This window comes from Pseudopipra pipra, chromosome 1 (assembly GCF_036250125.1).
Source record: "Pseudopipra pipra isolate bDixPip1 chromosome 1, bDixPip1.hap1, whole genome shotgun sequence".
NCBI lineage: Eukaryota > Metazoa > Chordata > Aves > Passeriformes > Pipridae > Pseudopipra > Pseudopipra pipra.
Window position 1 is genome coordinate 146,946,624 of NC_087549.1, and position 27,002 is coordinate 146,973,625.

The window sequence follows — 27,002 nt, forward strand, 5'->3', positions numbered from 1 at the left end:
GCGGTGTATGAGCGCTGTGTAAAGGGGGGGGGAGATGCTCGGCGCTCTCGAGCCAGGGAATCCCGGTGTTCTGGGAGGTGCCGAAGCGCTCGGGAAGGAGCGGGGAACCCCTTTCTAACCCGAATTCAATCCAGTGTCTCAGCTGTCGTGTGATGTCTGACAGCGGCGTGGGGTTTTCCTGAGAGCAGCGCACGGGAGATGCTATCCCAGGCGGGTACCGTCGCGCGATGCTTTCGGGAATCCGGGAGAGCGGCGGGACTAATCTCCCCCCTCGCGGGAGCAGCGCTGTCTTCCAGGGGCTGCTCGACTTCCAAAAAACCGCGGGCCTCCGGCGGGTGGGAGGGGGCTCGGGGCCCCCGTGCCCTCCCCGGTACCGGGGACGGGACCCCCCACCGTCCTCGGCGGCGGAGAGCGGGGTTTTCGATAACTGCGGGGATTTATCTCGCCAATAAATTTGCGGATCAATTAATCCCTGTCACCGCAGCTCTTCCCCAAATCAATTATAGCGAATTTAAATATAATCACTGGCTCATCCCCGCCAGCTCGGGGCCACGTCTGGCAATTCATCCCCGCGAATGAATTACGGGGCGGCTCCGCTCTGCTCCCGCCTAGTGCCGCGCAGGGGAGCGGAAGGACCCGGCCCCCTCATCCCGGGTGTCACCGCCTCGTGGGTCACCGCAGAGCCTCGGAGGCTGAGAACGAGGAGCTCTGAAACATGGAGCGTTCTCACTCTCATGCGTTTTTACAATTAATAATAATAATAATAATAATAAAAGGTATTTCCTACAAACGCATGTTGACCTTTCAAATGGAAACAGCGTGGCCCCTCTAAACGGCTTCTATAAAAATCCGGCCCGCGAAACACAGGCTAGTGGATGCAGGATGGGATGAGATTCAGGAAGGAAAAGCTTCAGGTGGGGCGGATGGAGGTGCCATTCAGGCATTAACGCGGTTAGTTACCAGCTCCCCGGCCCTGCACGCACAGCGCCCGGGGGCGACACGCCAAAAATCACGATAAATCATAAAACCGGATGGATCCCATGTGTCAAAATCCTTGATCAGGATAAATTTGATTTGGGCTTGATCGATACGTACGCCCTTGGACGGAAACAATCACCTAGGAGTCTCTGAGTTAAATTTGTAAACGATTTTCTTTCGGCCACAGGCTGTGAAGACTTTAGGGCGATAGAAGTATAAAGGCATCAATATCTCTGTGGTTTTCACGCCGCTTGCTGCGGCTGCATCTTCGCGGGTGAACAGCCTTGCAGGAGCGCGCAATACCCGCGCCGGGCCGCGGTGGCTCCTCCACCCTAATCCCGGTGACACGTCCGAGTTATTGTCATCAGGATTTACCTCTTGCTCACACCTTGAAATGTCTAAACCGTATCAGTCTGGAGGACACATCGTTATCTTAAAAAATTATCAATAAATGAAATATAATGCATAGCGTGCATAATAATAATAACAACAATAACAATAACAACAATAATTATTTTAATTATCATTAATAATTTTCAAGAGGTATCTGGGATCACCTCCCCGGAAAAAGATCTTCCCTCAGTCATTAATTTCCAGTTAAATACCCACTAATTAAACTGGCAGATGTGCCCCATCGGAACAGAAATTTTCTGTATGCCCAAGAGGTGTGTGTCCAAACGTGTCCCAGCCCCATGAAAACCAGCCTTGCGGGTACAGGCAGCTATTCACGGACTCGGTATCAAAGTCCTACCGGTGTATTGTGTCTGTCTCAATAAAATTAATCTCTTTAAAGCCCAGCGTCTCACAAGAATACCTTCAGTGTTCCAGACTACAAGGGCAAATATGTTTTTCAGATTCTGTTTTTATGGACGGATTAAAGTTTATTTTCCATAATAGGGCACCTAATAAAACTCATAAAGCTCTGTCAGTCTTACAGCTGGTGGCCTCATTTAACACTTTCACTTCGTAAATCATTTTACAACTTACCAGGTGTTTCCAAAACTGAAAGGAAAGGAGGGGGGAAGAGAGCAAGAGGGGGAAAGAGAAATTAAAGTCACTTAAAATATAGATACAGTCCTTTGGCGGTGGCTGCGTTTGCATTGTCGCTTGGACGGGCTTCAAAGAAGGTGTCGATCCCAACGGGGGAGAAAAGCCTTTTAATCAGGATTTCCCACGCTCTTTTGAAGTGCGGAGGCTCGTCCCCACGTGCAGGGCAATCAAAGGCTCAGGGTGATTAGCGGAGCCGGTAACATGCGCGACACGCGACACGCTCCGCGCCGCGCCCCGCCCGGCCCGGGGAAGCTCCGCGACCGCCCCTCGAGCGCCCTGGGCCGGAGTGGTCTCTGCCGGAGGTGCCCCGGGGTTTGCCCAGCCTGTCAGCAGCAAAAGGGCCCGTTGTCACTCGCGCCCCAGGTCAGCCAGAGGCTGGAGACGGAAGGGATGCTCTCTCTGGCTGAGCATCGCTCGGAGTCCCCCTCTCACCCAGCTCCGGGGTGGCCCTCCCATCCAGCCTCGTCCCTCTGCTCCCGACCCCGGTATTCCTCACCCTGCCCCAGGGGCCTCGTAATTCCAGTTTACCTCCCCCCCGCCCAAGTTTCCTGAAAAAAATATGGGGCCTCCCTGCACCCATGCCCAGGGTCTCCCACACCCAGGCCTGGGGTGCCCCGTTGGTGCTGGTGGGGTTGCAGTGCCTCGAGCCCCAGAGCAGGCAGGGCCAGCAAGGCTTTAATCTAAACCACTGTTTGTAATTTCATTATTCTGCCGGTTCCCTCCCCCAGACACAGTAGGTAACAAGCCTCTTAAAAACTTTCATTGCTGTACTTGAGAAGTGGTAAGTATGAACATGGACCTTTGGTAGGCATTTTACTTTAAAAAGCAACATGGTTTGGGCATGGATGTCATTAACTGGCAATTTCATAAGCATTAAGTGCTAAAACAAAAGAACCAAAATAGGATCCATATGTTCCAGGTAAACCTGCTAAAAGTCTTTCAAATGGGAAACCATAAATATATAATCTCCCTCAAACTCTCTGTGAAACTGCTGGGAATGAAATACTCCACTAGCAGAAAGATTATTGATTATTTCTGAAGCCTAAACTGTTATGCTCATCCAAAACTAAGGGATTAATGTTCTATTTCTCTATTTCTCAGTAAGACCCCATCCCACACTTCTTCATCCTCCTCTTACACCCCTTCCCTTTATGCTTGAGGGGCTGGACACAGCAGGGCCGTGGTGGGAGGGCTGCATTCTGCATCCCTGCTGCTCCCTGAGTGTGCCGGCAGCTGCATCACTCCTGTGGACCCTTCCTGGCTCTGATTTCTGTTACAGCTCTGATTCCTTTGCTGGGGAGCTACACTAAGGCTTGGTTTCACCAGAGATGCCCCAGGATGGTGAATCTTGGTGTAGATTCCCTTTCTTTTCCAGCTTCCCCCTTGTGTGCTATGGGTGCTGGGATAACCACACCATGCTTCATTCTTTTTAATTCCTGAGCCACACATTGCTGCTGTGATGTGCAGGGTGCTTCTTGGTCAGCTGTTTGAATTCCATGAACAGCAACACAGGACAAATAGTAAAAGGGATTAAGCTCCCAGAGGACCTTACTCTCCCTCAGGTGTTGTGTAGTACCCAAATTACAGTCTTTCTGTCCCCAGAATGGTGGTTCAGGTTTGGCCAGAGTTAAATACCACCTGCACATTACTCTGGGAATTAACAACTGTGATACAGACCTTTCATTTTTCATTAATACTCACACAACCAGAATAACATCAATGGTGGATTGGGGTTACCCTACATTAGAAGAGGTGGTTTTGTGATTTCTGGGACTTTTTGCATCATTTTTCTTGCCTTGAGGATTGTGTAATATCTCCTTCAAACAGTCTTCTGCAAGGGTAGTGGACCCAGAAGGTATTTACTGTGTTCTTCTCCCTACTCTGAGGACTGAAATATTTTAATTTAGCTGAAGTCCTGGGTCAAAACGGAAGCACCTGCAATGGAAATGGGATCACCTACAACATGTAGGTCAGAGTGGTCTTTCTCTGATCACAAGATACTATAAAAATTTGGTTTTCATGTTTCTCTAGGAAAAGAAACAGGTTTTCCTGAGTTAGTCTAACTGGGACTGGTTTCTAAAATGAGTAGATGAGAATAAAAATGCCCTTTTCCTCTAGTAAAACCCAGCAGAGCCAGTGGCTTGCAATGAATTGTGTAGCTGCAAGGATTAGCTCCATTTTAATGCTTGCAGAAAGGACATTTGCAGGCAGATCACAATTTCCTCTAATTAATCCATTATTTTAAATTATTATTCACAGGACTTCTGTTAATGTTCTTGGCCAATGGTAGCTTTGGGCAGGTGGTACCCATGTCTGAGGAAGGAGCACAGATAGGCAATGCAGAAGCCTCTAATTCAGCTGCCTCCTCTCTTCCCGCTCAGAGGAGATGGGGACAAAGAATTCCTTTTCCCATCCAGCTCTGCTTGGCTGTGGGTACCATTTCCATAAATAATGATAAAAAAAAAAAGGCAACTAGCATGGATTTTAACGTGAGGCTGGAGCAGGGGAGCAATCTGAATTTAGAACAACATCTCAAGGCATGGGGCAGAGTGTCCATCGCTTGCTATCCCTGGATGCCCTTTCTGGAAAGTACGTGGAAGCCAAGCACAAGCCGCCTCCAGCGCTAATTTCTGCAGTGTAATAGCAGCTGGCAAAGCACAGGGGTCTGCGTAGACGATCTAATGATTCTTTCTGGACTTCAACATGATGAATCTATAAAGCATGTATTGCTGTAGCAGCTAGGTGCAATTTTAGAAATGTTAATGAGTAATTACACAAAGGTTGTCCACAGTCATCGATGTTAATCACTGTTCTTTTGCCAGGGATAATTAAGATGACACTTCAGCAGCATCAGCCAGTGGTTCCCTGTGTCTGTGCTGTCTCCTTCTCCCCTCCCAGCTCCTGCTGTGGCTCTCATCCTCCTTCAGGGATCTCTTGACTCCCTTTATTCCACCCACACTCTTAGCCCCCATCTTTTCTGAAGGGCCTGATTGACAATAAATTTTTAAGCTGTTTATGAACATTTCACGTGGTCTTATGAGGGTTAGCTGAGGGTGCTGGGAGAAGCAGATTTGGGTGATATGAGGCTGCCTCTACATTCCTGCTCAGAGCATCACAGCGCTCAGCTCTGTTCTGCAGGTCACTTGTTTAGACAATGTGTGCAAGTTATTTCACCTTTCTTCAGCTTCCGCCTCATGAAACAGGTGGTCTTCTCACCTTTTTTGCCATGTTGTGTCTCTTGGAGACCTGAAGAATGGATCATGGCCAGTATAAATGACCATGGAGGAGATGGAATAACAGCTGTGTGATTTGTTGTAATAAAACTTATAAATTTTATCCATATTTTCACTCTTCAGCCCATGATCAGATGCTGTTCAGTGTAACACAGGTTTCAGGTCACAGAAAGCCCGTGATGGAGGTTTTAGCAGAGGAGAGATACCCCACCTGTGCCACTGTGGGCAGGTGAGGGGTGAGTTCACTCAGGCCTCTCCTGCAGATTTCCCAGGTAAATGAGTGGAACTGCCTGTTGGCTCCCTGGCTGTAGGACAGTGAGGACACGAGCGTGTGATCTGTTCACCCGCAGGGACCACGGACAGAGTCACATTGAGAACGGAAAGGCCAACCCAAGGAGTCTAAAGTTGGATCACTCTCAGGGAGCAGGAGCTCCTGGCAGCTTGCACCATGAAGAAGATCTGTTGTGTTGTCTTTGAAGCTGCCCTGAGGGGACACCACTTCTGTAGTAACTCAGAACCTCATGGGTGCCCTTGGCTTTGGGGATGGGAGGAAGAAATCCCTTTTGTCAGCTAAGGATGGCAAGATACCTGAAGCCCCCACTCCTTTATTCCTCCAAATCTTCATCTTCAGGAACGATAAATACATATATAGGTTAGATTTAAGGGTCAATTTTAATAACAGAGGAAAATGGGCTAATGTTGAAAAAGCTTAAATGTGCTCTTCTGCAAAACCTGTTGATTCTGTGCCTCTGACAACTCCACGTCAGCCCTGTGTAGCCCTGGCTCCTCCCTGGAGGAGCTCATTTCAGGGAAACTGTTACTCAGCTTCTGTGAGAGTGTCAAAAACTTGGCCAGGAATAAAGATCTGCTTCCCCAGCCCTTAGCAGTGTGAAGGCTCCCTAAACTCACAAACCTGGTGTGAGGTTTCACAGGAACAGGGCAGCCCAGAAGCATGGATGGGTCCAGTGTCTCTACGGATCTGATTCTCACATTGATTTCAGACCAAAGGTAGGAAACCTGAACTGATTCAAAACCCACAGCAGCTTTTGAGATAACTTAGTGCCTGCTGCTCAAGCTCTGAAGCGCTGGTGAAGAGTTCCCTGGAGCCTCCCTCAACAGCTTTTATCATCACAGGAACCATTTAAGAGTCTCAAATGCCATCCCTATCTTACTGCAGTGCTTCCTCATCCCTGCCACACAGTACCAGCATAATCCCTGGTGTAATTAAAGTCTTCAAGAGACCCACAGACTTAGTTTTAAACCATTTAGGTAGGGAAATTTGGAAAGTAAACACCATCTAGCCAAAATTTTAAGGGTGAATTGAACTACAGAATAAGGAAAAAGAAATTCCATTCAGAGTCTAAGGCTTTGGCTGAGGAGGAAAGATGCTTTTGTGGATAAGGTGCAGGCCAAGGAGATGCAATCAAGGTGACTTATTTTTCCCCAAGGTGACACCAAACATAACTTATTGTCTCTATACTAGAAAAACATATTGTTCCATCCCCTGGTTGTAACCAACAGCTGCTCCCCAGTGGCTTCACTGCCTCCAACAATATTCCCTGCTATTTCACACCAGAGCTGTGCTGGCCTGTGCACCCAAGAGAGAATTGAGGGTACTCTTACAGTCTGAATGGTAAAAGGTCCATAATGGAGTTTCTAATGGAAAATGTGTCACAGTTGGAAATCTCTCACTTATGAAAATGAAACAACCATCTCACTGTAACTGACAAGACTTTGAAGGAACTATTAAAAAACGGTCTCTATTTAATTTTACTCAGTACCTCTCATTCTAGTAGCATTGGTTAGGCACTTCCAAATCACTTTGAAGTGAATTCCACTCCATTCCCATGAGGTGGGCTGGTTTTGGTGTGTGAATTTCTTTGTCCTAGGACACAAGTTTTAAGGAATTTTTGGTGCCAGCTGGCTCTCCCCAAGCTTATCCTTGATAAATGCTCATTCATTTCCTTAAAGTGTTATTAGGGAAACCACGTGGTATCCGATTTGGAATTGTGCATGAATCTAAATTAGCCAAAGGCTTACTGTAATTAGTTTTAAAGCAAGGCTGCAGGTCATACCAGAATTTGGGGATAGCACAGCTGTTTTATATGGGCAGCTGTGATGTCCATCCCTGCAGGCCTCCTGGTAAACTAAGCTTTACTGGAGGGTGAAGGAAAGTTCCTCCAGGAGATGAAATCACCAAAAGTGGCATATGGTAAAAGAGTCATATCTCTACCTACAATTCCTGAAATCAGTCCAACCCCAAAAGTCTTCGTTAAAACATGCACTCAGCCTTTTAAAATCGACCCTATGGATCAAATTGTCTCCTGAAAACAAAATTGCTTCACCTACTGCAGGAAAAAAAAATCACATACTGACTCTCACACACACATAGCCAGGCACTAAGCTGCAATTACATTCAGTGCAACAAAAATTTGAGTATTGGAGTTACCACTTGCATATTTATTAAGCTGAAATCACTGTCGCGCGCAATTGGCACCGCGCTGCTCGCGGGCTGTAACTTCTCACGTCCAGAGTTCACCCGCAGAACAATGGGAATCAAACGATCCCAGATGTGCTCTGAGCACAGTATTGGGTTGCACACCTTCCCCAGCGCCAGGCAGGGCAGACCCGCCGCGTCTGCGCCTCCCCAGCACGACTGACATCAACCCGTCATCCCCGGGGCGCAGGACAATGGAAAAACGTCAAGTTGGAAAAGCCCTGCAAATACTTGGCCCATTCAGGTGCAGTGTTAAAACCCTGCCAGAAGGACTTGCCTATGATTTATCAGCGTAACACTCCGGCCAAAGCTAAAAACCAGACTTCGCTGCCCCGTTAGTTTTGATACAGAAAACAGAGAAAGTTTAAAACATCGCTGTCCAGCTTAAAAGAAAACAAAAATCCAAACTGCTGTAATGAGTGGATTGTGCTGTTTCAAGGGGGAATTCAAATGTGCTGCTACATAGCTCAAAAATCAAACATCCAGCTTTTAGTTAAATGCATCTAAAGAAAATGACGCCGTGTTTTCCACTGGCTTGTCAGGAGTAAGGATTACTGCTGCAACCATAGCTTTGGTTTTCCAGCACAGTGTATTTTTACCAACCCAAAGCTCTTTTCCTCTCGTTAAGTAGCAACTCCCCTGAACCTCCTGTATGGAAGAATTTTGGAATTTTAAGTGGCATCTCTGTCCCTGGAACCATCAGGGAACGTTTCTCACAGAGGTTTGGTGTTGGCTGACACACCAATACTCAACAGGAATAAATCTCAGTTTTGGGTATGTGTGTTATTGAGCACTTATTCCGTGGCAGACAAAGCAAAATGTGTCCCAGCTGGGTGTAACTTCCCCAGCAGCCTCTGCTGGCAGGCAGTGCTGAGTGTGCAGTCCTGCAGGAAGCTGCCTGCCAGCATTTTCAGTCTTGCTGCTGTTCCAGAGAGACGTTATAGCACTGACAGTCCTGCTGTAAGGAGGAGACACTCCAGCCAGGCCAGCTCCGCTGGGACAAGTTTTTTCTCCAGGGTTAAAAAAATATATATAAAAAAAATCTATATATTTTATATATATAAAAAATACATTTAGGCACACACGTATGCATGTACAATACCCATAAAATATATGTGAATATAAAATAATCTCAGCTTTCCTTTTCACACATGCTTTATATCCTTTATGTCCCTAGGATGCATTGATGACAGAAGCGACAGCTTGCAGACACATATGTACATCAACAGCAGACTCTGCCAGGCCTTCCACCTCTGGAAAGCTGTGGCAGTCTGGCCAGTAGGACCATGGAAAAAATTGTTAAATATGGCAAGATCCAGGACTTAGGAATTCACATTTATCTTGGAATTGTCAAATTTTTGTTGGACAGTTATTCCCTCACCAAAGCACAGCAGGAGGGCAGGACTTATGCAGAATCACCCACAAAAACTGTTCCTGCACCATGACTATGGCTGGCAGCATATTTCATCTGCTCTCCTTGAAAAGTAATTTTTTTAAAAAAAATTATGTTTTTACATAAATATGGCAAATATAAAAGCCACAGGCAGGTAAAAACTGTTTTCCTCAGAAACAAAGGAATGGCTCTGATAACATTAAGTTTGAACAAAACATACCAGCCTTTGGGATAAATAATAACTAATTCAAGTGTCACTGTAAAAAAAAAAAAAAGCAATTGCAATGTTCGACTGTAAGGTTAAAACCATCCCCTCTAATTGCACAGCAACACCTGCATCCACTGCCTCAGGCAGCTGCAGTAAGTGAATAGACTCAGACCCATAAAACTCCTGGCAATCCTGCCACTGCAGCAAAGCGTGGTCAGCTCTGATCACGGAGCACAGTGCTCACACCAGGGACAGGCAGCCTGTCACCCTTGATCTAAGGAAGATGGTTTGAGATTTATCTCGAGGAGCAAAGTCGCCTCAACCTCCCTGCTAGAGCAACGTGTTTCCATTTAGGTGTTATTAAACCACAAACATGTTCACACGCTGGGTCTACCTAAACTCCTACAGAAAAGGTAATTAATTAGGTGGCTGCTGCAGTCTAGGGGGAGCAATTTTTACTCACTGAGTCCCATGCGTTCCACAGCAGCCAGCTTCTAGGGGCTGGCACAGATTTTCTCCTGAGTCCACACTCCAAAACTTAAATGGTGTGGTTGGTTGTAAGGCAGCTCACACTGCCTGAAGTTGTGACTTTTGTAGCCATCAAAATAGTGTCGATTCTGCTGCTGCCCATGTTTCTGTTAATTGGCATGAATTCCAGAAATATTGTAACTTAATTTTTTTCTTCTTCTGTCTTGTTGCATCTATGATGCAACTGCAGGGAAGTGGACAGTTTTGTACTCTTAAAAGCTGCCAATGATATGAAACATGAGGAAAAAAAGCATCTTGCTTTGTTCTTTTGATAGTAATTCTCTTCTGTGTTAGTTGTTACCTTGCTAGTGTAACCTGGGGTTTTGAAAGTGGATCTTTCTGCTCCCAGAACACCTTGCTCCCTACAGAGGAAAGGTGAGGAAAAACAGCTCCCTGGCTCCTGGGGGAAGCACTACTCCGCCTGAAAACATTACTCACACACCTGAGCAAGCAAAGGATTCTACATTCAACAATTGGATTAAAAAATAATTTTTCCCAACAGGGACAGATCAATTGGTATCAAATGCAATTAGGAGGCACCATAGGTGGCCTCTTGAACACCAGAGGCCAGCCTGGCTACAGAAATAGGGCCAACAGCTCCAACATAAGTAGATCATGTAGATGTACATCGCAGACAATAAAGTACTTTCCCTCTCCACCCAATTTAAGGTCATTCCTTTCCTGCCAGGCCAGCTAGAATAAAGCTAATACAAAAAGCAAAGCATTTAGAAAAACGGCAGTTTAACGTGTAGTGGTAAGGTGACAAAAGAAACAAACCATTAACAGTGTGTTATACAGAAATGTACACCATTTATTTTAATCATCTGATTGGAAGATGTAAGCAAATTCTTAAAGAAGGTGTTCTCTTATTAAATATTCATATTGATGATATTCTTTATCTTTTTTACATAAGTGATTAGGCAACTCCAATTCTAAAGCTGTGGAAAACAGGCCAAAAAAATGCAATAAAATTATGCTGTGATGTCTAAACCCAATATAATTGGGCAAAGTCAGATCTTCAAGTCACTTTACGAGAGCTTTGAATCCAACTGAAGATCTTTTTCCTGACCAACAGTCAGGGAAACAATTCACAGAATTAGCAAATAACTTCCAACACTTTAAGAAAAAAGTTGATTTCTTCCCAAACCGACTCACCAGTACTTGTGCCATCTAGTGGCCCCTTTCTTTAGGCAAGTGCCTTTAGTTAAGGTTGCTTCTTTATTATTTATGGTGCCATTATTTTACAATTTCAAAAGGTTAGAATGTGCAATGCAGAACACTGCTGCTGACTGAGAGTATCATGGAAGAGAAATTCAGCCTCTTCTCCAGATACCAACTATCAACACGAAGCACTTGTATCAAAAAGGGACATGACAAAAATATATTTTCCCTTTCTTCAAAAAGGCCTCATATCCCCTTCAATTAAAGCTCTCACTAGTGTGTAGAGCAAAGTAACTATATTTACATTAAAAAATGAATCCTTTAGAGTAAAATGGCCCTCCTCATTCTCAATTATTTGGGTCTGAAATATTTTTCTGTATGTTTTATCAGAAAAACAGAACTATAGCTTCAGTTTGGGTTCTTTTGCCTCCAAAGCCTTGGTTGCTACTTCAACTCTTTCTTTTAACAAGCTAGCTTCTTCAGCACTCTTTTGGGCCTGTGCATGTTTCAGTAAGAAGTGGGTAAGGAAGAGTTTCAAGCCTTCCCGTAGCATTCCCAGTTTGGGGTTGTCTGATACCCTGTAAAGATACAGATAAAAAATATTATTTACTCTTCTGCCATTTCAGAAGTTTCTTAATTTTCTTCATCTTCTTCAAATAGAGACATAGAAAAACCCCAACCTATAAAAGGAGCTTTATTGAAGAGGCTTTCAAATTACCAAGTCTGGTTTGGCAAACAGCCCAAACACTCAACATACAACTGGCCCTCAACAATAAAATAGAATACTGCAGCCTCAGACTTGCTTTAAGTAAACAATTACATTACAGCAAAAAATGAGGCAAACACTGTGTTCAAACTTCCTTGTGTTAAAAGGTCACCACCTAATTTCTTCTTGCTTCATGTGACATTGCAAGTCTTATCCACTCAAGTCCTCAGCATCTTCAAGGATGGAGATTTCCCAGCCTCTTCAGGCCACCCAGTCTCATATCAAAAATAAGATTTTTCAGACAGTGTTGATGAAAACCCCATAAAGAAATCCCCCAAACCTCTCCCTCATTAGTACTACTTTATTTTTCCTTCTTAACATACCTCCTAGCAATGACTGCTGGCAGAGTGAATCCCATTGCACACACATGGTACAGCAACAGGGGAAGCAGGTAATTACAGAGCTCATGAAAGTTCTTTCACCAACATGATACATTGAATATTTGAAAGCTTTAGTTTGTGTAACACTCGTTATGCTGCATCTCTGTCAGAGCCTGAGCCAACACACAAGTGATACACTTCCTGCACTCACCCAGGAGAGCTGACTTTTAAGGGATGGCTGATGTGTGGAAAAGGCATCGTGTAATTCCAAACAAAATAAGCAAACTTCTTATCTTCCTAATTACTCCCCAACAAGGGTTCCCTGGAGATCTCTCTGATCACTTACCTCATAAAAATGTCAGTCAGTTCTTCAGCATCTGCTTTGATTAACAGTGTGCTTAATACTTGTCGCAAGAAACGGACTTTGGGTTTGTCTAGTTCACTAAATTCAATTACCTGGTAGGCAGAGGGAGAGAATTAGATTAATTCAAATATTTCAAACAGCTGTCTTCTCTTCTAAATGAACAGCAAATGATCAGCTCTTAGCACACCAACTGGCCTCTGCATATACTGAGTCTTGACTTTGGCACAGAAGAATTAGCTGAGAATGCTGCCTCCAAAAGCCAATCAATAAGGAAAGCAGAGAATCTTCTAAGGAATAGAAGTCTACTAGTACCAGAACACCAGATGTAATCTATCAAGTAGGTAAATACTTCATAAGTACCTAGGACAATCCATTTAATTGCCTGTTTAATTTCAACTATTCTTATAATAAGATTCTATGGACTTTCCATTCTGAAATCCAGATGCTCAGTAGATTTCCTTTCTTGTCTAATAAAAATCAACATCAGCTAAAAATCATAGCACAAAATCCACTGCTAGAGCCTGTTAATGAAGGAGCCTCAGTTCCAACTCTGGATACTCTAAAGAAAATAATCTTAAAACTGTAGATTTGCTGTATGCCCGGGTCACCACAGGTTCTCCTTTCCCCAAATGACAGCACTACTGTAATCAAATGGAATAATTTGCTAAGCTTCGAACAAATTTTGTCTCAGCATAATCAGCTAAAGTACCATCTAGGTAAGAGAGAAAACACACCTTCCACAGAACTAGAAAAAGGAAGGAAAACAAAGAAAGATTTGGAAAGAGACACACCAACCTTGAGAACTGAAAGTGGCAGTGACTTTGTCCTTATTAAGTGAGCCAACAGTGAAACCAAGTTGGAGATGGCAGCAGCTGACAGGTTTTCTAAGTCTCTGATTTTGTCCCAAATACTGAACTGAAATGTCACCTAGGGGTCAAAGGTAAAAAAAGTAATCCTACAAATCAAGCAGCTGTTTAAATGAGTAACAACATAACAAACCTATTGACCTTCTATTCTTTACGAGCCCTCTGTTAATTAACAGAAATGCTTGATCAGACTGTTCCAATTCTTTTAAAATGCATGAAACAGAAGAAAGTAAACCTTCTCCAGTAGTCATTTTATTTCCTACTCATATCTGACCACAAGTATGCCTTCCTGAATGCACAGCTATACCAGCAGAATTTTTCCCTGGGATCAAGATCCTAACAGGCATGCATCCATCCTCAGGTATTTAATAATTGTTTTCCTAACCACAGTCATGACACTAAACCAAAGAAGGAACAGGTTTTTCTTTACCTGAAATCGTCTTTCATATCCACAAAACTTGTTAGCCAAAAATGCATAGAAGGGGTTAAATGTCTTCTCCTGTAAGCAGCAGTACAGGACGACATGAACTATTTCTCTCTCCTGCTGATCTTTCAGTCCAAGCCTAAAATTTAGCAAGAGGATGAGAATCATTTAGTAAGGAAAAAATTACTGATGCAAAGTAAGAGCTACAGTCGACATCTGAGAGTAATACTTTAAAAAACCCTCCAAACATCACATTAAATTTTACTTGTTATAAAGTTCTTATGAAGCCTTTAAAGTACTGAATGGACTCAAAAATTTAGGACTGAGAGATAAACCAATATCCTGGTATGGCAATGTGGAAATGCTACAATATTATGGGTGTTAAAGGAGTAGCTGCAAGAGCAAGACCTCAACAGACAGAAGTGGAATGATGCAAGTGTAATCACTCCCTGTTGGAAGGAAAGGTAGCCCACTCCATGTTTGTAGCTCTCCACAAACTAAAATAGAGGAGAGGGCACAGTTACTATGGTTGTGCCTTTGAGCACAGCAGTAGGACTGCAGCAAATGCTGCTGCACAGATACCGCTACAAAGGTTAAACAGTGGAACAAGAACTGTAGGGCCTTGTTGCTGTTATCTCACACTTGTACCTATGGCCATGGGAGGAAAAACAGCCTTTGGATTCACTGTAAGCCTATCTGGAGAAACACGTCCAGGGTGCTTCACTTCCGTGGTACTTAGTAGGGATAAGAAAATATTCTAAGGTGTTTTTCCTACTTCATTGGTGATATGAATTTTTTTAATCTGTATGTCAACTTCATCATACTTGAAATCCATTTTTGTTTGATAGCAGGCTAAGAGGATGCAGTCAGTGATTTCAAAGCACCTTAGAAAAAAGCCTGAAGAAAACAGTATCTCTGAGTACTTATGTTGGCTGCCTCTGTATGAAGGCCAAGCACTGAACAGCCTTCCAGTCTAAAGGAGGGCTGAGACACTTTGGCAGGGAATGGTAACTAACTGGCAATGCACCTGGTCTGTGAATAATATGATTTAACTTCTAGGGCTGCCAAATGCTTGGCAGCATTAAAACCAATTAAAATGAAAAATGCTTCGTATTATAATCTGAAAAATATCAAACAAAATTCTTCTCATTGCTTCAAGCTCAAGTTTCACATGGCATTAGTACAACGCAAGCATACTTTCTAACCAGGTTTGACTCCACTGGAACTTGCCTGCAGAGTACTTTGTCATTGCTTGATTCTACTACCCCTCGTTTGTATACACCCCCAGACATCTGCATTGCATTTGATCACAGACACACCAGATAACCAGCAGTATTTTTCTCTGTTAAAGCCAAAACTCCACAGAATTTAAGGTTTTACAATAGGAAAATCTGTGATGATTTCTAGGCTGATTGCTAATGAGCAGTGAAAACTTAGAAGTCTGCTTCTCCAAAAGAGACCATCACTGTGAGTGCTGTGTCTGTGATATAACTCACCTGCTCCCTCATCAGCCAAGTTCTGTCTGATTTTAGTACAGAGCAACTAAAAGGGCTTTTTACAAATATACAGGTTTTCAGCCACTGGACATGCTTTTAATAGATGACTCGTGAAGTTACACTGTAATTACTAATTTGGTACACTCTCTTTTTCCTTCTTTATCATCACTTCTATCATAACTTGCTTATTTAGGAAATACTCATGTTGCCAGACAGTTGTAACCAAGTAACAACACTTGGATATTCAGTTTTGTTCTTACCTTCACTTTTTCATAGAACTAGCAGTATTGTATCTTTTCAGACCTAGCATTCCTAAGTATTTAAATTTGAAGAGTCTGGACTGTCTTTCACTGCTGAGCTTCAGCATAAACCTGTACAGATTTCATAAACCCAAAAATATCTGATAAAGAATGTGCAACCACCTCACCAATTAAATCATTCATGAGTTACAGTATTCCCACGGACTCGTATGTGTTGATTGCTTTAAGAATTTCCCACCATTATATGGGATAACTGCCTCTGATGTAGGTTATTTACTGCCAGCAGAAGCCTGCCTCTAAGTGGGTTAGTTGTCACCAGCTGAAGTCCAAGACTATCACTGCCTTCAGATCAAAATTAGCAACTCTCAAACCCACCTTTTAAAAGTCAGCTCAAATTATTTCAGTACATACAATCACTTTCGTAGTATCCTGAATTACACAGCCCACTACAACGGGATAAGTGAGCCTCTTAAAAAGTGTTAATATCTTCTGTGATGCAAAGTTTCTCACATTCCTTATCTCTACCAAACAACTTTTAAAACTGCCTCTCCATCAAACTGAAGCAGCTTCACTTCCTCTCCTGAGTGAAACTGTGGGTGTGAAGGAGGTGTGGCCTTTCAAGCTCATGAAGATCAAGTTGCTCGCTCTCTTCTTTGTCTCCAGTGATTTCCCAACCCTCCCTTTACATTGACTCCTCTGCAATCACAAGCTGAGCCACTTCAGGGAACTGTTCTGGCTTCAAACTAATTGCTTTCATTTGCAGTAAGGAGGAGAAGAACTAGCAAAACTACAGCAGCCCGGATTTTAAATAGTTTAAATTATCCTTTAGCCACACCTCAACTCTGCCAGCAGACCTAGCAGAAGGTCAATCAACAAGAACAGTTAAAATACTTCTTTATATGCTCTTCCTCATGAGACTGACATCAAACATATGAATATAAATTCCCATACACTCTGAAACACATGTTCACATTGAAATTAATTCCTTCACTGACAGTTCTGTGTACTTTCCACTATACTCTGCCAGATGTGGGCAGATTAGGGAATTCCCCTCTCTGAGTTTGCTGTACAAAATCCTTACCAACACACACCAGGCAATTTGCAGAGGTTTTTTCTGCCAAGCCTGTATGTATTCAGATTTGTGTACTAGTTTAAATAGTACAGATGAGAGTCAAACCCAATTTGCAAATTGAGCTACCAGGTCTTGGCAAGAGCTGCAGCAGCAGCAGCTAATTTCTTTTAATTGAACAGGCCATATTATGATATTGGAATGACTCCATCACAGTCTTAAATTCAAGCTGTGTTTTGCAGAAGTGGCATTTAATCAAATATTAGTTGACTTTATTACAAAGTCTGTTTTGGTTTGGTAAGCAAATTAAATAATTGCATGCCACCCTGGCAAAACAATTCCTTTGAATTACAAGGCTGTGACAGAAAAGTTCAGACCTGATCTCTCCCTTCCCACTTACTTAATAGTCTCACAATTAATATTCTGACAAACACAAAGAATAGGTTAGTTTGAGGTTTTCCCTGATCACATCTTGTTCTAAAGAGCTGTTTGCCAAGGGGGAAGGAAACTGGTCAATGCAAAATGTGACCCTGGAGCAAAGCCAAAGCTAATAAATTCTGCAAGAGGGAAGTGGGGGTGCTAGAACACTACCAGGTCATGCAAGTATGGGCAGAGACCTACAAGATGGCTTAACAAGGTGGCAAGAAGTCAGGGAAGTGGCAGAAGTACAGAAACCATGGAAATCCAGCTACAAAACCAAGAGATGTTCTGCAGGGTCTTTTGGTCTGTCTCTGTAAGGGACCAAGCCTGCAACAGCCTTCCATCCACTGGACTGGGACACAGCTCCAATGCAAAAAGATACAGGCTCCTTACGCCAAAAGATGCCGTAAATCACAGTTATAGCCATGAGTGACAAGAACAGGAGCTACACCTTTCCTCTGACTGCCAGTCAGTTCTGCCTGCCCCCATTAGCCCTTATAACAGGGTTTTGGTCCCTTCTCCTACCCTTTCACCCTACATGGATCCCTAGCTATTCACTTCTTTTAATTGTACTATCAATTAAATGCTCTTAAGCCCATTTAATGCTATTTTTCCAACCCATTCAATGCTATTTTTAGTTCTGGGCTGTCTTCTGTTCTAGTCTGTACTTACTTGAGCAGCTTTTCAAAGGCATCCATGAAGTCTTCACTTGTCATCAGGACACAAAAAATACTTCTCCTGATATCAGTGTTCATTCTCTGCTTCCGAGCAAGCTCCATTATCTTTGAACTCACCTGAAAATAAGGTTATATGCTATTATAGTTATGAATTATGCTTGATTTAAGAAAGCTACTTCTGTGCAGCCTTGAATAATACCACTAATGAAGCTCTCCAGTAAACTATGAATCAGCAATCCAAAGGTCCTGAGCTTTTGTCCAGAGGCACGGGCATCATCAGGAGCTTTTTCAAATATGGAAATACATTTTAATCCATTTTAATTGTGCCAATCATTTTTTAAGATGTGCTTCTCTGATGTAAGTCACCATGACCATCTCACCACATTACTTTTAGAATCAGCTTGGATATATGCCACAGATAGACAACACTACTAGCAAATCCACTTCTAAACCAAGTCTCTTCTTTCACTTCTGCAATTCCACAGGATAAGAAACAGCAAGCTATACCAAAATATTTGTAGTAATAGCTTTTGTGAAGTGCATCAGTACATTTTAAAAAACATAACAGCAGAATTTACAGTCTTACAAGTGTCCGTGAAAGTTTTTTTGGTGGGCTCTGAAATGAACTTATTCACCTGTATGAAGAACCTTCAAAAGATCACAAACACTTAAGACTTGTAACTGCCTGGATTTACCTTTCCTAAATGCAGTTTTTGCTGAGTCCTGCTGTTTGTATCACTGATCATTGGTGCTCCACTCCAGGATGACCCCACGATCCACCACCGACCAACCTGCTCGGCACTGAGCAGAGATTCCAGGGAGACGCGGAGCTGAGTGTCTCTTCCCGAACCCCCGCTGCGAACCTGGAGTAACAAAACACAAACAAAAACCAACACAAAAGCTTTTATTTGAAACTTTTTTTTTTTTTTAAAGAAAACAACAAATATTTTAATTACTTAAAATTACTTTTAAACAAATACTTTAAACAGGTAAGTTAATCTCCATAAAGGTCTTCCCGTGTTTCCTGCCCAACCTTTGTTTCAGTCAGCAGCCTGAAAAGGATTTACAAGCTCCCCGTATGCTGTAATTTTTGAAATTCAAAAAGTTGGCTAAATCTACATGTAGAAGCTCTTGATATTTTTTTAATTTTAAAAAGGAGATAATAAATGAAAAAGTAGCCATCTTCCATTCACAAAATTTGACTGGAATTCTGACAATGCTGATACCGATGATTTGCAGCATCTTACAATCTGGTCACGATTTTCCTTTTGAACACTTGGGATTAAATAAAACAACACAAGAAACTGCCTTAAGTTCTGCACAGTTCAAATAACAAAAATGTTAAACTCTTTGAACAAAATAAGAATTTTCAACAAAAGAGTCTAGAAGTGTATCAGGAAGACCGTGAAAATTTAAGAGAGGAAATTCTACAAACTAGGTTACCTAGCTTGTTTTTGTCTGGCCTATTATACTAATATGCACATCCACCATTTATAAATTACTTTCATCCCTTTTATACTGGGTTGTTCTAGACAAACTGCCCTCTGTCACAAAAAAAAAGAAAAAAAAAACCAACCAAGAAGAAGGAACATCCAGCTTTTCTGAAGTGTTAGACTTCCAAAATAATTCTGGTGAAGCAAGGAGCAGGTGTGCACATCCAGAACCAGAATTTGTCATATTGACTCATTTCTTCTACACAATCATTAAACATCTAACAATCTTTTTCATATACCTTTTATAGGACTTTGAGGCAAAGTCTTTGGCTAAGTATTTATGTCCTTTCTCAAACTGTTCTGCCGAAGGCTGGACAAGGAGATAAAAGTTAATGATATAAGAAGTGATTTCTGTCCGCCAGTTTCAGACTGTTAAATGAATTAAAATACTACAGTCCATCAAGCCAGCATACAATACAGATAATTACTCCTGGTTTAAGGATAACTGGGCTACACATGCCAAGAAAGTTCTCACCAGTGTTCTTTGCAACTTGCGGAGTCTTTCAACTGGCTCAGGATCATAACCAGGGATCTTCCTCATGTCATTATTCCTTAGTGCCAACATAGTCTCCAGCATAAAACGAACCTATCGGGAAAAGAAATGTTTCTGTGGGTTATGTGCTGTGGGTTTATTAAATACCGTAGAGAGTGTACTTTGAAACTACAACTCTGTGAGAATAAGCAGCTCAGCTGGAAACAAAGGTTTTAGATTACATGACTACAAATGGATGTTTACTTTACCCCTATTATATTAATTTGTGTACAAGCTTCAACTCAAAGCTTAATCTGTCAAACACCACGTCTCAGTGACCATTTTTTGAAGTGTACAAAGTATCATCAAACAGAAGCCCTGTCCATTGCATAAGACATAAAACAGCCCTGTGTCACCATCACAAGCATTTTGGTGTCTGTGTCCTAAGTAATAACAAAGCAAGACAGAAAAGAAGAATGCAAATAAATTAATGCAACAACCAAACACTAATGGTAATTTAGAACATAAGTAGAACATAGCAGAAAATATTTTTCTAATTTAAGTAACGTATCCAGGTACTTATTAAAGTCTATTGAGATGATAAAATCCTTAAAAACACACACATACCCTAGTCTGATCCTGGAATTTCTTCTCTGCTGTGCTTGCTTTCCTCTGGGCTTCGGTAATCAGTTCCTTCAAAGCCAAAGCATCATCTTTTCTTAAGGAAAAGCCCACGTTTTTCAGAAGAAACAAAATCAGCTCAATCTCTTTCTCAGTGAAAGTGCTAACAAGCTTTTTCAGAATATCAAAGATCAGCAGGCAATGAACCACATGGAAGTTATAGAGATGAGCAATCAAGGCAAGCAGATTTTCACATTCTTTCCCTTCAGCATCACTTTTACAGAGTTCATCAAATTTCTTCACCACAGCTTCCAAAAAGTGAGCACCGACCTGGCAGCAATTCCATTAAAGGGAGAAAAAAAACATCCAGCAGTTAACTGTAAGTAGATTTTACAGACATCTGTAAAACATTTATTTTTGGGTCACTGCCACTGTTGATTTTAAAGAAATATTGTTGCTCCTTTCAACTATTACGGATGTTCTAAATTTGCATGCACAAACATCTAAGTGGTGTGATGTTTTCAAAAAGGTTTATGTTATTTACACCTCATATATGACATCCAGTTGTCTTTTAAAGCCTGCGCAAGAAAAACACGTTATAAACTTACAGTACACATACATCAGCATTTGTTTACATAATTTTCATGGACAGATATAAGCAATTTTCCAGCTGTCAGGCTAGCATGCTGCTACTGCTAGTCATTCATCCAGTAAAAGCTGTATATCAAAAGCCAAACACATCACTGAGTTCAGCATTCCAGAACAAAATCCTTAACAGGGGGATAAAAAATAATATTGTGAAACAACCCCCAAAATACCGAGTTTTCACAGCTTAGGCTGATTTTGAAGTGGGGATAATTCTTAGCCATTTGTCAATGATACAGTTTAGAAAAGAAATTCTGGAATCTCTGTATTTCTGAAGAGAGGGTTGATGCTCAAGACTGGAATTAGAAAGCATACCAAAACATTGCTGCTAAACAAGACTCTACCCATTATTATGGTGTTAAAACCTGCTGACTTATGAAAACCAGGAGTCCCAGCAGCAGCACTGACTTGCATTACAAGCCTTGACTAGCTCAGGTTTTAACTATCCTATGACTGCACAAATGTATAAACACAGCTACTGGAATTTCAGCTTCTGCATTGCTCAACCTAATCTTCAATCCAGCTGTACTATCACACTTTCATGTAATGCATATTCTACATTTATTTTACAGAAAAAAAATGGGGTTTTATAATAAACTGAAATACTTCAGTCTTGGATTCAAAGGTGCTGTGTAATCAAGCCAGTGGTACAGAACATAGGCTGGATATCATCTACCAATTAGTATATCTGTATCTAAACCTCATCACCAGGTATTTTGCAAAGTTTCAACTTCTGAGAAGATTTTGATTCTGTTCTTAATACAGCTTTGTAGTATTACATTATATTTCCAGTCAGAACTGCCATTCAAGCAGAAGGGTGACAAAATAAAAGTTTAGTATCAAGGCTGCATGGAGAAAGCTGCTGTAATTGCATCCATCTGATATTTAATATGGTTTCAGAGCCAGTATTCAGGCCTATATGACAAACCCAAGAACTTCCATCCATACACCTTTTGCATTGAGATGTAGGAAAAAAAAAAGTGTAATTTGATGGGAACATGGTGCTAAAGCACCTCAGTTCCCTGACAGACATTTCATTGAAATTAGCTAAAATCTTTGACATCAGTAGCTTCAGCATTTCCCTAACAGTAAGCAAAAGAGGTTTTTTCTCAATTATTCATCAGGCTTAAAAACACAAAAGAAAATTCCCCCCAAAACTACCATGCTTTTTGAAGTTTTTTATATTCCGGAGCATTATTATACCTGCTTAATTCCACTGATGATTTGGGTTAGAAAAGAACTTATTTCCAGCAATGTGAAAGGGCTTCTGTAACTGTAACACTTTTCTTATCTGGATACACATAATTCAAAATCGATACCCTCAAATACCCAAGAGAATAGAAATGGATTAGTGTAATTAAAGGGGGGAGAATTTGAAGTTTAAAAATTTTTGGTTCCTGGATGCAGAAAGATTTTGATGAAAAAATGGTGGTTTTAAAGCTGACCAGTGGTAACTCGTGGAGGAAATAAAATCAGATAAAGCAACAGACTTGGACCCTTTCACTTGTGGACACCTTGCAAATAAGTTACAATTATTGATGAAACTCAACTAAAGATGCTTTTTAGTGACACGCATTTAAAAATGACACGGCAATCAAAACAAAACATCAAGGAAAACACTCTACATTGTGTATTATTAAACAAAATTAGTCCCAGACACAAGAATTACCTCAATTCCTACATTGTGATGAAGAATGCTAACCAAAAGGACATGCTCCATCACCAACCTCGTAGGCATGGCAACCGCAGTGACACAGGCGTTCATGAGAATATCTGTCAGAGTGTCATTCATGTCCTTTCTGCTGTTGGCCATGTAGAGCTCTTCCATCTGTCCACTAATGGAGGACAAGTTTGGTTCACTCAACCTATGGAGAAACAAAATCCATTGTTCACTTTCTCTTCTCTTTACACAGTTCCACAATTTTGAGTTTACCCAGCAAACAATAATTTTTTTAGAGAAATTAGAGTGGCTTAAGAAAAGACTTAAGATTGAAAAAATGACTGGAAGGAGCCTTTTGTATTTTTCTGTGCTCACTAAACTAAAAAAGTAATATATTTAATTCTGGTGTAGCTTTTTAAAAAATATTTACATGTAAAAACACATTAGCAGCACTTATAAAGCACTGTTGATGTGCTTATTGTCACACCAAACAGATTTATTAAGAAAACAGACTGTGCTTAGCAGTTGTAACTATAGCACATCACAGTCTTTGAAGAAATGAACTATGCAAATAATTCCTACTGTAACATACAAGGTGTATCAAATTTCGAATGACTGAACAAACTCTAGTCTGCATATTACAGATAACAGATAAAATGCCATTAGATTTCTTATTTAAAAAATATTCTAAAATTACAATGAATGTTCATTATTTTTTTCTGTTCTGAAGTACTTTAATTTAGGAAGTGTTGCTCCTTCTCAGTCATAGTGCTGGAGAAATTTAATAATTAAAAAAAAAAAAAACCAGGTTTTTTTGGGAAGGAGTTAAAGCTCACACTGAGGGTTTTTTGTAAGCATATTCCAACTGACACTTAGTGAATTATACCTACTACTTGCAGGCAACTGCTGTGTGGAATTCTGCCCAATCTTAAATTTATTTTCTAGATTTTTCAATGTCTATAATGACTAACTTTGAAGAATTTATATCAACACAGATAATTATTCTTAACAATAGCAGACATGATTGCCAACTTAAAATCAGCTTGTGGAGAGAAAAGTCACATCCTTGTCACTTGGTTTTGACTGATGAGCACTGTCACACTGAACCAGAAAGATTAACAACTTTCCTTATTACATTACCTATTAATGAGGCCATTCACCATTTTCTTCAGTCTTCCCAATTCTTCTCTTTTCTTGTCATCTAGTGTCTCCTGAGCTCTCCTTACTTGAGGGGGAACATACTTTGTAGCACTGTGATTATGACTCTTACCAGGAAAAGAAGAAAACAAGATACCAGATGAAACCAGGATCTTAAGTACTGGAACACCAACATACATTTCTATTTAAGATTACTACACCAACCTTAAAGATAAATCTTACTATCTAATAACCATCGTCAAAGGAACAAAATACAGAAAAGAAGCAGGCAAGAAGTTACCCTTTACGACCAACTTGACAGCAGGAAAGCCCCTCTTCCCTATACATGAAATTTTCTTTACGTTATGGTTACTAAAACCTGACATCCTATGTTTTACCCAGGTTTTATCAGTGACAGTTTAGGTTAGCGCCATGAGGGCTGTGTGACCTCCTCTCCTCCACTCATGCTACAAGAACTAACACAGGCAGGGACCTCTGGGATCATTTAGAAGTAACACTTCGGTGTGTGACAGATGCTAATTTTAACACAAGCTGTCTATGCCCACAGCAGAAGCGTTTAAGGATATTCTCACACTCTAAAGCCAGAATAGCTCCAGATCCCACGTGCCTTAGGTATTACCAGCCACCATCCTGATTTGGGGTGGTGTCTATCAGCTCTCCATGTCTATCAGCTGTCCCTAGGTCTTGGTAGATCTCTCAAGTCAACACTGCTGCTGGGCCAGGTGCGGTTTTGAACCAGGACAACACTTCACGTGGCCCGACTGGACAGCAAACACCTGTGCTTTACAGAGGCGATGTAACTCTGCTCTGTGTTCTGGTCGCCGCATGTCCTTTGAGCAGCAGGTTTGTGTTATCAGAGGCGAACATCCCACCTCTCCTACCTCATCCTCCTCTTCATCCTCCTCCTGCTCCAGGAGCTCGCTGGCCTCTGGCTCCTCGTCGTTCTCGGGGGATGAGGACGAGCTCTCGTTCTCCCACTGTCCTTCCTCGTCATCCCCTTCGGAGGGGTCTGAGGCGTCTTCCTGATCCTCCTCATCATCCTTCACTTCCTCCTCATCATCCTCCTCCTCGTCGTCGTCCTCCGGCTCCGGCGGGCGCTCCCGCGGCCTTGGCTTGGTTTCCTTCTCCTTTCCCTCCTCCTCCTCGTCGTCGCTGCTCTCGCACAGCCTGCTGAGCCCAGCCCGGGTGCCTAGGGCTCCCAGCACGTATCCCAGCCCGTCCCGCAGGAAACTCTGCGGTACCCGCTCGGCTGCGGGCCCCTCCTGCTTCCTGCGCCGCTTCCCGAGCCCCAGCTGCCGCTCCAGCCGACGGATCTCCTTCTCCTCCTCCTCGTTGGCCTCCAGCAGGGCTCGTTTCCGCGCCGAGGCGGCGGCGGCGGCCGAGGGGGCCGAAAGGGCTGTCGATGTTGGTGCCGACACCGGACCCGGCCGCTGCTTCCCGGCGGCGGGCGAGGTCGGGGCTGCGGGGCGGGCGGCAGGAACCGGCTTGGCTGGAGCATGTTTAGCCGGAGCAGGCTTGACCGGAGCAGGCTTGGCCGGAGCGGGTTTAGAAGAGTACGGCTTGGCAGGAGCAGGCTTGTCCGGGTCGGCGGGAGCCTCCACCAGCTCCCCGCGTTGGAGTCGTCGCCGTCGGCTCCGCTTGAGCCTGCGCTTCTCCTTCCTGGCGTCCCGACGGCTCCTGCGGCTCTGCCTCTCCGAGTCTCTCAGCAGGGCCAGCGGCGGCTGGTCGCCGGCCGCCTGCACGAAGTCGTGCACCGCCTGCCGCAGCCGGTCCAGCTTGCCGCCGCGGCGGGCGCGGGCAGCCCCCGGCCGCCTCATCCCCTTCGCGCCGCCCGCCGCCACGCCGCGCCTGGGCGCCGCCATCTTGGGGCAGGGCCGCACCGCCTCTTCCGCCGCGCGGCCGCCATGGTGGCCACAGCGCCCCCTGTTGGGCGGCGCCTCGGGCCGCCCCAGCTCTGAAGGGGAGGGACCCTTGTGACCCCACACCGGAGATACCCCCTTTTGTGCATATATACATTTAAGAATTCCAGAGTCAATTAAGTTGGAGAAGACTTTCGAGATCATCGAGTCCTACCTTTGACCGAACATGACCATGTCAACTAGACCGTGACGCTGAGTGCCACTTCCAGTCTTTTGTTAAACACCTCCAGGGACGGTGACTCCACCACCTCCCTGGGCAGCCCGTTCCAATGTCTAATCACCCTTTCTGTGAAGAAATTCTTCCTAATGTCCAACCTAAACCTCTCCTGGCACAGCTTGAGACTATGTCCTCTTGTCCTGTCGCTGGTTGCCTGGGAGAAGAGACTGACCCCCACCTGGCCACAACCTGTCAGGCAGTTGTTGGAGAGCCATGAGGTCACCTCGAGCCTCCTTTTTTCCAGGCTAAACACCCCCAGCTCCCTCAGCTGCCCCTCATAGGACTTGTGCTCCAAACCCTTCCCCAGCTCCATTGCCCTTCTCTGGACATGCTCCAGAAAGAAAACATAAGGCTTGTCTATCTTACACCAGAGACTGGAACAACTTGTCTCTCACAGCCCTGGCTGCGGTCACAAGGCCCCCACTGGGCACGAGGCTCTTGCTGATGCTGCTGGAGGTGCTGAGACACACCAGAATCCCGGCCTCTCCTCCACCTGCCCAGACCCACATTTTAAACCCCTTCCAACCCTGCCAAGCTCAGGTGTCTCTTCCTGAGCGTGCCAGAGACAACGTCCACGGTCTCTGTGGAAGTGCTGGCTGCTCTTGGGACATTTCCATCCGCAGCAGGGTGCAGGACAAGTGTCCCTGCCACAGGGACGTATCCTCCCTGCTCTGCACAGCCAGTGACAACTTGTCTGTCGTCTATGTGATCAGCAGGAATTAAATGTCCCATGGCGGTTTGCTGCTGTCAGCAGGAAAACCAATTGGTTGGTCTTATTTTTAGTCTCTTTGCTGTGCTCCGGGGCTATGCAGCCTGCTGGGTGCGTGCTGGTTCCAGTCATGTCGGGCAGATGCCCGGAGTTTCTTAAAACACTGAATTTCCCCCAGTTTCATAAAAAACTGGACAGAGCAAAGAATTTCTTGGCTGAAAAAAGTGCCACCAGATGAGCTCAGACCTCAGCAGACACCAGAAAAACATAACTGAAAGCCAGCACATATGACCCAGTTTCAGAAAAAGGTTTGGTCTTGAATCTCCTGTGGGGACCAAATCCATAGGAAGTCAGGCTTCATTTTGTTCGTTGTTGTTGCACTCCTGACCTCTCTTGGA

The 27,002-nt window shown here is 43.3% G+C and overlaps 1 protein-coding gene across 1 annotated transcript; it reads right to left on the minus strand.

Moving 5' to 3' along the window:
• Window positions 1–10,677: 10,677 nt before the first annotated feature.
• On the minus strand, window positions 10,678–25,873 carry NOM1 (nucleolar protein with MIF4G domain 1). The gene is made up of 11 exons (XM_064638128.1): window positions 24,641–25,873; window positions 23,742–23,866; window positions 22,611–22,806; window positions 20,303–20,626; window positions 19,679–19,789; window positions 18,406–18,573; window positions 17,706–17,827; window positions 13,795–13,927; window positions 13,294–13,425; window positions 12,481–12,590; window positions 10,678–11,626 (listed from the first exon to the last, which is right to left on the minus strand). The coding sequence occupies exons 1-11, from the start codon at window positions 25,820–25,822 to the stop codon at window positions 11,449–11,451; spliced, it is 2,781 nt and encodes a 926-aa protein (XP_064494198.1). The 5' UTR covers window positions 25,823–25,873; the 3' UTR covers window positions 10,678–11,448.
• Between the last annotated feature and the right edge of the window lie 1,129 nt (window positions 25,874–27,002).